Source organism: Lolium rigidum, chromosome 4 (genome assembly GCF_022539505.1).
Source record: "Lolium rigidum isolate FL_2022 chromosome 4, APGP_CSIRO_Lrig_0.1, whole genome shotgun sequence".
In the NCBI taxonomy this organism is placed as follows: Eukaryota; Viridiplantae; Streptophyta; class Magnoliopsida; order Poales; family Poaceae; genus Lolium; species Lolium rigidum.
The window spans coordinates 61,436,434-61,447,836 of NC_061511.1; the positions used below are offsets into that span (position 1 = coordinate 61,436,434).

Here is an 11,403-nt window from a genome sequence, read left to right on the forward strand (position 1 = left end):
GGAAATTCTTTTATGACTTGAGGCATTATTTTTGGGATGACCCACACTTATATAAAGAAGGAGTGGATGGTATTATGCGAAGATGTGTCCCCGAATATGAACAACAAGAGATATTGAGTAAGTGTCATGGTAGTGTTTATGGAGGACATCACGCCGGAGATAGAACCGCACAAAAGGTTCTACAGTCTGGTTTTATTGGCCAACTCTCTTTAAAGATGCAAGAAACTTTATTTTATCTTGTGATGAATGTCAAAGAGTTGGTAATATCTCTAGACGCAATGAAATGCCTATGAATTATACTCTTGTTATTGAACCATTTGATTGTTGGGGATTTGACTTCATGGGTCATTTCCCTTCTTCAGAAGGTAACACTCATATACTTGTTGTTGTTGATTATGTTACTAAATGGATGGAAGCCATACCCACAAAAAGTGTTGATGGTGAGACCTCTTAAAAAATGCTTTTAGATGTTATTTTTCCTAGGTTTGGAGTACCTAGATATCTTATGACTGATGGAGGTTCTCATTTTATTCATGGTGGTTTTAGAAAAACTCTTGCCAAATATGGTATTAATCATAGAATTGCTTCAGCTTATCATCCTCAAACTAGTGGGCATGTAGAATTATCAAATAGAGAAATTAAATCTATCTTGCAAAAGACTGTTAATAAATCCAGGAAAAATTGGGCTAGTAAGTTGAAAGAAGCATTGTGGGCTTATAGAACTGCTTATAAAAATCCTATGGGTATGTCTCCTTATAAAATGGTTTATGGAAAAGCTTGTCATTTACCTTTAGAACTAGAGCACAAAGCTTATTGGGCTGTAAGAGAACTTAATAAAGATTCTAAACTTGCCGGTAAGAAAAGGTTGCTACAATTGAGTTCTTTAGATGAGTGGAGAAGTGAAGCTTATGAAAATGCTAGATTTTTTAAGGAGAAAGTTAAGAAATGGAATGATAGAAGAATTATTAAAAGAGAATTTAATGTTGGAGATAAAGTCCTATTGTATCGATCTCGTCTCAGATTTTTTGCAGAAAAATTGCTCTCAAAATAGGAAGGACCATATGTCATTGTGGAGGTGTATCGTTCAGGGGCAATAAAAATTGCTTCGCTGAAAGATGATGCCACACAAGTGGTGAATGGACAAAGACTCAAACATTATAATTCTGGAGATTCTTATAATGAAGATGTTGATGTTATTCAAGTGGTGACTCCGGAAACTTTCATCAAAGATCAAATTGATAGTTCTGCAGAGTTCGACTTTGAATAGGTAACAGTTTTGGTAGTAAAAAGTCCGCGTTTAACTTTCCGAACAATATTTTTTGCTATTTATAGAAAATATGAAAAATTACGAGATCGAATCGGAGTGGAGGAGGCGCATGAGGGCACGTCCCCACGTGGGGGCGTGGGGCCCACCCTGGCCGCCCCGCCCTATGGGGACGGCTCCTCGGAGTCCCTCTCCCACTCGTGTTCGACCTGGTACTTTCCTTTTGTCATGAAAGTTTTTGCTATATAATCCCTCGGATCCCCCGAGGTCCGTATATCGTCTTCTCGTCGTGTTTTGTTTCGAGCTGTTTTCTGCCAGATATTGTTTTCAGATCTAGAGCCACCATGTCTTCGTCGGGAACTCCGAAGGACAGTTTCTTTGAAAACATCGTCAACCCGTACATGAACGAGCTGATGCATCCCAAGGAATTGCTGCTCGTAGATGGAGAGTTGCAGATAGAAGATGTCCGGGGTCATAAAGGAGAAGGAAGCTTGGAGGACAGGATGGAGAAACTAGAACAAGAGGTTTTCGCCTACAAGAAGATGGCTGAACGTGAAGTGGACATCTTCCACAGAATTGTGTCCGAACTTATTGATGAACACAAGAAGGAGACTACAAAGCTGTGGGACGATATCCTCTCACTTCACAACACTACCAACCAACTTCAGGCGCAACTTTATGACGTTCAGAATCAAAACTGTGAGTATGAAAACAGGTTTAAACACATAAGCTATGCTGCTAGTTTCAGGATTCCTGAGACCAAGACGTCGTTTGTTGATGGAGAGCCTCTTCCTTGGAAGTCTGATGACGGGAAGAATTCACCACCATCACCATCGAAGGAGTAATTCATCATTGGTATTGGCATCCCCTTGGCTTGTTCCAAGCTTGGGGGGAGTGTCGCGATATCACATCATCACTATCTTTTACCTTTTTACTGTCAAGTAGTGTCATATCATGAGTAGGGAAGTTATCATATAAGATGGTTTGCAGTGTGGAAGTATCTCTCTTTTTAGTTGGTTATCTATGTATCCCTTGGTGTGAGTTATCGTTATGGAATATTAATGAGAAGTTTTATCATTTACTTTTTGCATGCTTTATTTTAGTTTGCAATTTCTGTTATATGATTGATCTTGTTGTTAGTATTGATATCACTTTGGGAGCATCAAGTAAATCTATTTGGTTTTGGCAAACTTAGCATTGGTCAATAGCAACAATACTTTGAGGCTTAAGTAGAAAAGAGGGAAGTACATGTAGATATATTATTTCATTATCTTTCTTTCTTGTTAGCTAATGAGCTTAGTATTCTGAAGTTAAAATTGTTTGTGCTTACAAGGAAGATGCATGATTGTTTCTATCACATATATATTTGTTTGTTTCCCTCAACTCTTATGCTTGCTAACCAACCTTGCTAGCCAAAGACCTGCACTGAGAGGGAATGCTTCTCGTGCATCCAAAACCTTAAACCAAACCCATGCCATTTGTGTCCACCATAACTACCTACTATGTGGTATTTTGCGCCACTCCAGGTAATATTTCATGTGCTACCTTTAAACAATTCAAAAGTTATTATCTCTTATTTGTGTCAATGTTTTATAGCTCATGAGGAAGTATGTGGTGTTTTATCTTTCAATCTTGTTGGGCAGACTTTCACCAATGGACTAGTGGCATATACATCCGCTTATCCAATAATTCTGCAAAAAGAGCTGGCAACGGGGTGCCCAGCCCCAATTAATAACTTTCATTAATAATTCTCTTCACATCTTTTGCCCTGATTTATCAGTAAGCAACTTAATTTTGCAATAGACACTCCTCCATGGTATGTAAAATGTTGGAAGGCACCCGAGGATTCGGTTAGCCATGGCTTGTGAAAGCAAAGGTTGGGAGGAGTGTCATCCATAAATAAAACTAAAGTACATGTGTAAACAAAAGAGAAGAGGGATGATCTACCTTGCTGGTAGAGATAACGTCCTTCATGGGAGCCGCTCTTTGAAGGTCTGTTTGACAAGGGGGTTAGAGTGCCCATTACCATTCGTTGACAACAACAAACACCTCTCAAAACTTTATTTTTATGCTCTCTTTATGATTTCAAAACTTAAAAAGCTCTAGCACATGATTTAATCCCTGCTTCCCTTTGTGAAGGGCCTATCTTTTACTTTTATGTTGATTCAGTAAACCTATTTCCCTCTATCTCAAGCAAGCAATTGAGTTGTCGTGATCCAACCATTTATATCGTGATCTATTTAATCATGTTTTCTTCCTTGTTTAGTACAAATTTTATCTGAATGAATATGACTTTGAAGGTTATCAATGATTATGAGGAGATTGTTATGATTGAGCATGTAAGTTCTGCCATATAAGCTCTAATATAAAGACTCTGCTCGAAAGATAAGTACAATCTGTTAATAGTTCTTTGACCAAGAACAAAGTTTGCCATCACCAATTATGATTTCATATGCACCTTTATTTGTGATTTCTCTTTACTTATTTCAAGTTGAGTTATATGAGGAAGTTGTTTACTAGAATGTCTTGTGTGAATTAATAAATGTGATGCTTCTTGTCACGTATTTTATTTATCGACTCTTCACTCCATAAACATGTGGTCTTATTTATCGAGTTCGGTTTCGCTTGGGGACAAGCGAGGTCTAAGCTTGGGGGAGTTGATACGTCCATTTTGCATCACTATTTTATATCATAATTTACTCGTTATTCATTGATATATTTCATATTTAGAGATGATACTTATGTTATTTCACCTGTTTTGCATGTTTCATGATTATTGGAGAATTATTCACCGGAGTCGAATTCTGTTGGAAAAAGCACCGTCGGGATACAATATTTCCGAAGATCAACAATTGACGGAAAATATACCGAAGCTCCTATTTGTCCGGATGACGGAGCCGAGCCAAAGGGGAGGCCGAGGAGGGCCGCCATGGGCCCTCCCCATGGGCTGGCGCGGCCACCAAGGCCGGCGCGCCGCCACGTGGGGAGGGGGCCCACGACCCCCTCGGCCATCGCCCTTTCGCGTACTTCATCTCCCGAAAACCCTAAGGTGCAGGGAGGCATCGAGGATAGTCACCGCTGCCTCCTCGAGGCGGAAAAACACCAGAGAGAAAAGAGCTCTCCGGCAGTGCGAAATCTGTCGGGGAAATTCCCTCCCGGGAGGGGGAAATCGTCGCCATCGTCACCGTCATCGAGCTGGACTTCATTGGGATCATCATCATCTCCACCACCGACACCGTCATCTCCATCGCTGCACCTCGTCTCCGCTGTAACATCTTGGGTTGAATCTTGAGTATTTCATAGGGGAAACTTTCCCGGTGTCAATTACACCTTGTTATTGATGCCATTGAGTGAAACCGTTGAATTAAGGTTTATGTTCATATTGTTATTCATCATCATATCACCTCTGATCATGTTCCATATGATGTCTTGTGAGTAGTTCGTTTAGTTCTTGAGGACATGGGTGAAGTCTAAATGTTAGTAGTGAACTATGTTGAGTAATATTTAATGGTTTGATATTTAAGTTGTGGTGTTATTCTTCTAGTGGTGTCATGTGAACGTCGACTACATGATACTTCACCTTTATGGGCCTAGGGGAATGCATCTTGTATTCGTTTGCTAATTGTGGGGTTGCCGGAGTGACAGACAACCTGAACCCCCGTTGGTATATCGATGCATGAGGGATAGCAGGGATCTCGAGTTTAAGGCTGTGGTTAGATTTATCTTAATTACTTTCTTGTATTTGCGGACGCTTGCAAGGGGTTTAATCACAAGTATGTATTAGTCCTAGGAAGGGCGGTGCATTAGCATAGGTTCACCCACACAATACTTATCAAAACAATGAAGATTAATCAACAATATGAAGCGAAAGCACTAGACTAAATTCCCGTGTGTCCTCAAGAACGTTTGGTCATCATAAGTAAACAAACCGGCTTGTCCTTTGTGCTAAAAAGGATTGGGCCACTCGCTGCAATTATTACTCTCGCATTTTACTTACTTGTATTTTATTTATCTCGCTATATCAAAACCTCCCGAAAACTTGTCCGTGAGCATTTACAGTGAATCCTTCATCGAAACTGCTTGTCAACACCTTCTGCTCCTCGTTGGGTTCGACACTCTTATTTATCGAAAGTACTACGATACACCCCCTATACTTGTGGGTCATCACCCCTCCCGACGTCCACCCTGCCCTCTACTCCGCCATCATGGATGCCTCGCCTACCTTCATCCCAGACGCGAAGATGGTGGCTCTAAGCCACCTCTTCAACAACAGGGCTCAGGGCAATGGCTTTTGGCCAAATGGCCGAGGACCACATGGGCTCTAGCTTACGACCTTCATGGGCAAGAACTACTACGTCTAGTGCCCCCTTTGCTGGGGTGGTGGTGGCTCATGCATGATGAAGTCGACGACGATGTTGGTTGTAAGTTTTGAAGTAGCTAAGGACCCGATGAACTGTTATGCCATGGCATGCACATTATGTGAGGTGGTATATACTAACCCCTCACATGGTGCTAAAAACTTTCGGTGTTGTGGGTGGTAGAGGATTACACTCTCTTTTGATGTGGTGGTAGGATGACACCATAGTAGCTAGTGTGATCGTTATTCAGATCACCTTAGCTAGTAGATTGAACTTCTCTGATGCTTTTGCCTGTAAGAGCATGCATACTTACATTTCTTAGCTTGTGTACTGCACTTGCAATGGTATGTTTGTTGATATGTTTCTTATGTTCCGTCTTGGTAGAAGTTCAGCTGGTCTACTATGGGAGAGTGCCATGAGTGTACAGTTCTCGGAAGGAGGTTTGACCTCTTGTGTCTGGATACGAGAACAACCTCCACAAAGGATACAAGACAAGGGAAGAGACAGAAGAAGCTTACTTCTAGTTCTTATCGCAGCAGGCAGGCTACTATGTGCCTCCGCAGATCGATGTTCATGAAGCTCCGCCAAAGAACGCAGGTTACGCTGAAGGCAACTACCACAAGAACTTGATCATGGTCATTCTTGTTATCTAGATCATGTATCTGATGCGGTTATAAGATTGTGTGGTCACCTGTAATAACCTAAACTCTGGACTCGTGGATGGTAACCTCACCAACCGTGCATGCAAGGTGACCATAACGGGCCTTGTGCGAGCTGCCAAACATTAATTGTGTGTTGCATCAATGAAGTTAAGAAACACGATTTGTGACCTTCCAATCAGTACAAAATTTACTTCTCCACTCATACAGCTACTACCATTGTTAGGATTCAAACGTAGTACACAACATAGCACAAACTCCGTTTCTCCTCATACGGCATCTAGCGGGCCAAATTAGAAAACGCGAAATTTTCTACGTGAGCAACCAATCAGGACCCTAAGTGTAATTCGCTGTTGTCTTTGTTTTCTATGCGGAAAGGGATGCAATGCTCGAGCTCGGAATGGCGAAGTACTTCGTTGGTGACTCTCACGGCAGTGTATTCATCATCTCTACGGCAAGGAACACGACGCTTTGAATCTCTCAAGGACGATGGCCGGGAAAATGACTGGCGGCTTTGAATCTCCATCTATCTTGGCTCCCCTAATCTTGTGCGTGTGGACAAGCTCGAGGACAGCTGTGCCTGTGGGAGATTTGTGCTCTTGGCGGTGGTCAACCACAGCGGAAGAGGAAATCGCCGCGCGTGTCTGCTCGATTATCGGACGAAATCTGGATCCCGATCAGCGGTTAGTGATAATACCTTTTTTACTGGTGTAAAAACCTGACCATGGATGCAAACTTTAGCAAAACCCTCAACCACAAATCCTAAATACATGTTTGCAGGCTGAAGAATTTATAATTTGAGGGCTGACAAAAGCGTTTGCAGACCAGATACGGTAAACAAAACTGCATATTTAAAAAAGATTGACACGGGAGATAGAACATGCATTCCATTTGACAGTTCAGTGCGATCATACAAAAGCCACTCAAATTTGCCTAAAATTCGAGATAAATTTCACCGCCACGGTAAACTAAGTACCAAAAATCGGCTCCGGGGTGCTCACCGGAGCCTTGTGTCATGGCAGCGACGCATCGGCGGCCGCACTCGTCGTCGCTACTGCCGAGGTTGCAGTACACCTTCCTCCGCTCCTTCACCACTAGGCGCCACTCCTCGGCCTTCTCCTTCGTTGTGGCTCATCTCCGACACGAGCCTGAGGACGGTGTCGAGGTGTTTGTCATCGACGAAGTCACCGGGCGCGAAGCCGGCCACGTCGTCGAGCTGAGGGAGGATCTACGTCGTCGACATAGTCGCCGGGCACGAACGCAGGCGTATCGTCAACCTCCATCTTCATCAGCGCTGTTGGTGGCACGCGTGAGCTCGAAGACGAGGAGGCGGCAGACGGGGAGGCAAAACAGCGGCGGTAGAAGCTGGACTTCCGCTTGGAGAACACGGGCGGCAGCGCCATCCCGTGCTTGGTGTACCGGTACGACCCGCGGAGGCGCGCCGCGTCCGAGCGCTTCTTCTCCGCCTCCGATTTCTCACCCGCCTTCGTTCCCGCCGCCTTGACTGGTCGACCCGCGTCCGGACATCATGACGCTGCAGCGGCGGTGGATCTACCCGCGTGCGTCGACTGCTGGCCGGAGCATGGGCAGATTTCTCGCCGACGGGGAGGCGGAGCGGTAGCAATGCGGATGGGGTTTGGCCCGTGTCGATCTGTGTGTGCGTGATATATATAGGTGGATTGGGTTTTTGGGTTATTGCCCGGATCTACTTTCTAGGCCAGACAACATATGCGATGTCTGGTCTAGCAAAAAAAAGACATAAAGCCGCATATCAGCTCAAACAGCCATGTACGGGCTGATATGCAGTGTGTGCTAGAGATCCTAGAGTTCCTCTTAATGATGTTTTTTTGTAGGGTGATGTATTTGTGTGTGTCGACATTGAACTACTTTTGTGTCAAAAACGAATTAGTAATGTAAAACGCGCTGACTATTACTTCGGAGAATAGTAGATGCATCTAGCTACCATTCGTATGATATACTATAATATGTAATGTACAGTGGACTAAGTTAAATGAAAACGAACTGAACTGTCTACAGTAGACAGTCTACTGCATTAGATCATCCTAACCCACACGACTTTGCCACGGTCATACATGTTGAACAGACCGTGTCATAGATAATTTTCACAAGCTAGCTGATTCGTTTAGGAAATCCACAAGCAATATTCATACATCGTTTTCCTAGTACTTCCTTCGATGTTAGATACATTTAAATTTTGATAAATCTCAGATAATCTTCATTGGGTGGAAGGAGTAAACTGCTGCCTGAATTATTTTGTTGCTAATGCAAAGTCTGGGTAACACTGTCACTAGGCAGATCTATAGCGACAGAGATGCATATACATTACATGCATGAGTAATCGATTACGCATGACTAGCTTAATGAAATTATAGATAAATCTCAGAAGCTAGCTGATTCGCTTAGGAAATCCACAAGCAACATCATACATCGCTTTTCTAGTATTTGTTACCTACTAGTACTTCCTCCGTTGTATGAAAATTATTTGGTAGATACATTTAAATTTTGATAAATTTCAGACAATTTTTATGGGATGGAGAAGGAGTAAAACCGTTGCCCGAATTATTTTGTTGCTAATGCAAAGTCTGGGTAACATTGTCACTAGGCAGATCAATAGCGACACACATGCATATACATTACATGCATGAGTAATCAATTACGTATGACAAGCTTAATGAAAGCAGGTAAAAGTATGTCGAGCAACGGCGATCTGGTCTTGTGTTGACTTGGTGCAACACGCGGCTACATTATTTGTCAACTGATACACGGTGAACCGATGCATATATATATATATAAGAACACCAATGCCTGGAGCCATCAATTCATCTCTCCACACATAACAAATTCCATCACCATTCGATCAATTTCTTATCGAGCATCATCAATTAGCCGGTCGACATCGAGCTTGCTAGCTAGCACTTCACCGACCCAACCGAATAATAAGCTAGTAATTAATCGAGCTTTAGACCGCGATGCCGCCGCCACGGTTGGCCTTTTGTGCGGCGGTGCTGCTCGCCATGGCCGCCTCTTCAACAGTGGTGGTGGCGTCGTACCCGCCGTCGTCGTCTCTGAAGGTTGGGTTCTATAAGCACACCTGCCCGCAGGCGGAGGACATCGTGCGCGATGCCGTCAGCCGCGCGCTCGCCCGCAACCCAGGCTTCGCCCCTGGCCTCATCCGCATGCACTTCCACGACTGCTTCGTCAGGGTAAACAAAACTATTTATCTATTGAGATTCATGGTGACAATTTCTATGCATGCATAACCTCTGACCCAACCTGACATTTTTTCTAATTTAGGGTTGCGACGGCTCGTTGCTGATCAACTCGACGCCGGGGAACATGGCGGAGAAGGACTCGGTAGCGAACAACCCAAGCATGCGCGGCTTTGAGGTCATCGACGACGCCAAGGCCGCCCTAGAGGCCGCCTGCCCGCGCACCGTCTCTTGCGCCGACGTGCTCACCTTTGCGGCTCGCGACAGTGCCTCCCTTGCCGGTGGCATCAACTACAAGGTCCCAGCCGGCCGCCGCGACGGCCGCGTGTCCCTCTCGGATGAGGTGCTAAACAACAACGTCCCCGGCCCTTCAGACGACGTCGTCGAGCTCATCGCCAGCTTCCGGCGTAAAGGCCTCTCCGCCGACGACATGGTCACGCTCTCCGGCGCGCACACCATCGGCCGATCCCACTGCTCCTCCTTCACGCAGCGCATCCACAACTTCACCGGCAAGGTAGGCACGACCGACCCATCCATCGAGCCGTACTACGCGGCGGACCTGAAGCGACAGTGCCCGATCTCCACGGACAACATTAACGACCCCACCGTTGTGCCGCTGGATGTGGTCACGCCGAGGGAGTTCGACAACCAGTACTACAAGAACGTGCTGGCGCGCAAGGTGCCGCTCACATCCGACCAGACGCTGCTCACCAATCGCCGGACGGCGGCGATGGTCAAGTCTCATGCTGCCAAGGAGAGGGCATGGAAGGCCAAGTTCGCCGCGGCCATGGTCAAGATGGGCAAGGTCCACGTGCTCACCGGCGATGAAGGGGAGATCAGGGAGAAGTGCTTTGTCATCAACCACCACTAGTCGAGCCCTTTAAAATTCATTCAGATGCATGCTTAATTTGCTGATATACGTGTGTAGTGTGTGTCCATCGATCCAATCTCATACTGGTAGTTCTAGTTGTTTGTGTATGTAATTCAACTTTCCAAAGTGAACTTTTCTTACTATTTGTGTGTGTATGTCAAAACGAGAAGTATGGAAGAAAGAACAAAATTTATGCCCCATAAGAAACGTATTGTTCTTTTTTTTGCACGAGCAAGCAATAATGGGGACCATTTTTGTCGAGAACTAACTTGAGAGGAAGAGAAATAGCTGATCTTTCTGATGCTAGCAATGCTTGCAATTAAGAAATTGAAATGCTAACATGCTTGAAATATAACGGCCCGTGTTACGAATGATTGACGACGAAATGTAGCCCATAAGTACAATACGAGTGCCAAAGAGATAAGCGATTGGAGCTGTATACAGAGAGTTTAAGAGAAGAGCCGTTCTCAAACAAAAGCGAAGAGTGATCGAGGAGGCACAATGTGATTGCCGTCCTTAGAAACTTTGGGCCTCACCGCGAGATGCAAAATGGGCCCTTAGTTTGAAATTTCATATAACTAATGCATACTTTCACTTAAGTGTATATTTTAAGTATGTTTTTTGCTCTTATATTTAAATACACTTGAAATTATAAATGCTGAAATAGTAAAGGAAGCATGACAAAAAAAAACCGTAGCTCATATCCTACCTAAAAGCATCACCCTCAAGGCTACTGAGGAGCAACAAACTATCTAAGAAATCTTGGATGCGTGATAAACTAAACAAACTACCCAATTATCATCCCCAAACAATTAAATTTTAGGTGTTGAGCACAATCAATTTTTTGATTAACCGCACAATGCCGACAACACCTAGCTACATAAGCTACCATCGAAATTACATTATGCAAATAGTCATTCGCAAGTTGATTGATTCATGTATCATTCAACCGAGTACCAATTGATGAATTGATCAACAAACAGTGACTAGGTGGTCGCGTGATGTTGTTTCTAATGTCATT

The 11,403-nt window shown here is 44.1% G+C and overlaps 1 protein-coding gene across 1 annotated transcript; it reads left to right on the forward strand.

Moving 5' to 3' along the window:
- The first annotated feature begins 9,271 nt into the window (after window positions 1–9,271).
- LOC124647149 (peroxidase 5-like) lies at window positions 9,272–10,382 on the forward strand. Its single transcript, XM_047187128.1, has 2 exons — window positions 9,272–9,505; window positions 9,597–10,382. Exons 1-2 carry the CDS (start codon window positions 9,272–9,274, stop codon window positions 10,380–10,382), a joined length of 1,020 nt encoding a protein of 339 aa, XP_047043084.1.
- The last annotated feature ends 1,021 nt before the right edge of the window (window positions 10,383–11,403 follow it).

Coding starts and splice junctions, on each gene's coding strand:
- LOC124647149 (XM_047187128.1), top strand. CDS start 9,272: ATGCCGCCGCCACGGTTGGCCTTTTGTGCGGCGGTGCTGCTCGCCATG. Junction 9,506..9,596: donor TCCACGACTGCTTCGTCAGG/GTAAACAAAACT, acceptor TTTCTAATTTAG/GGTTGCGACGGCTCGTTGCT.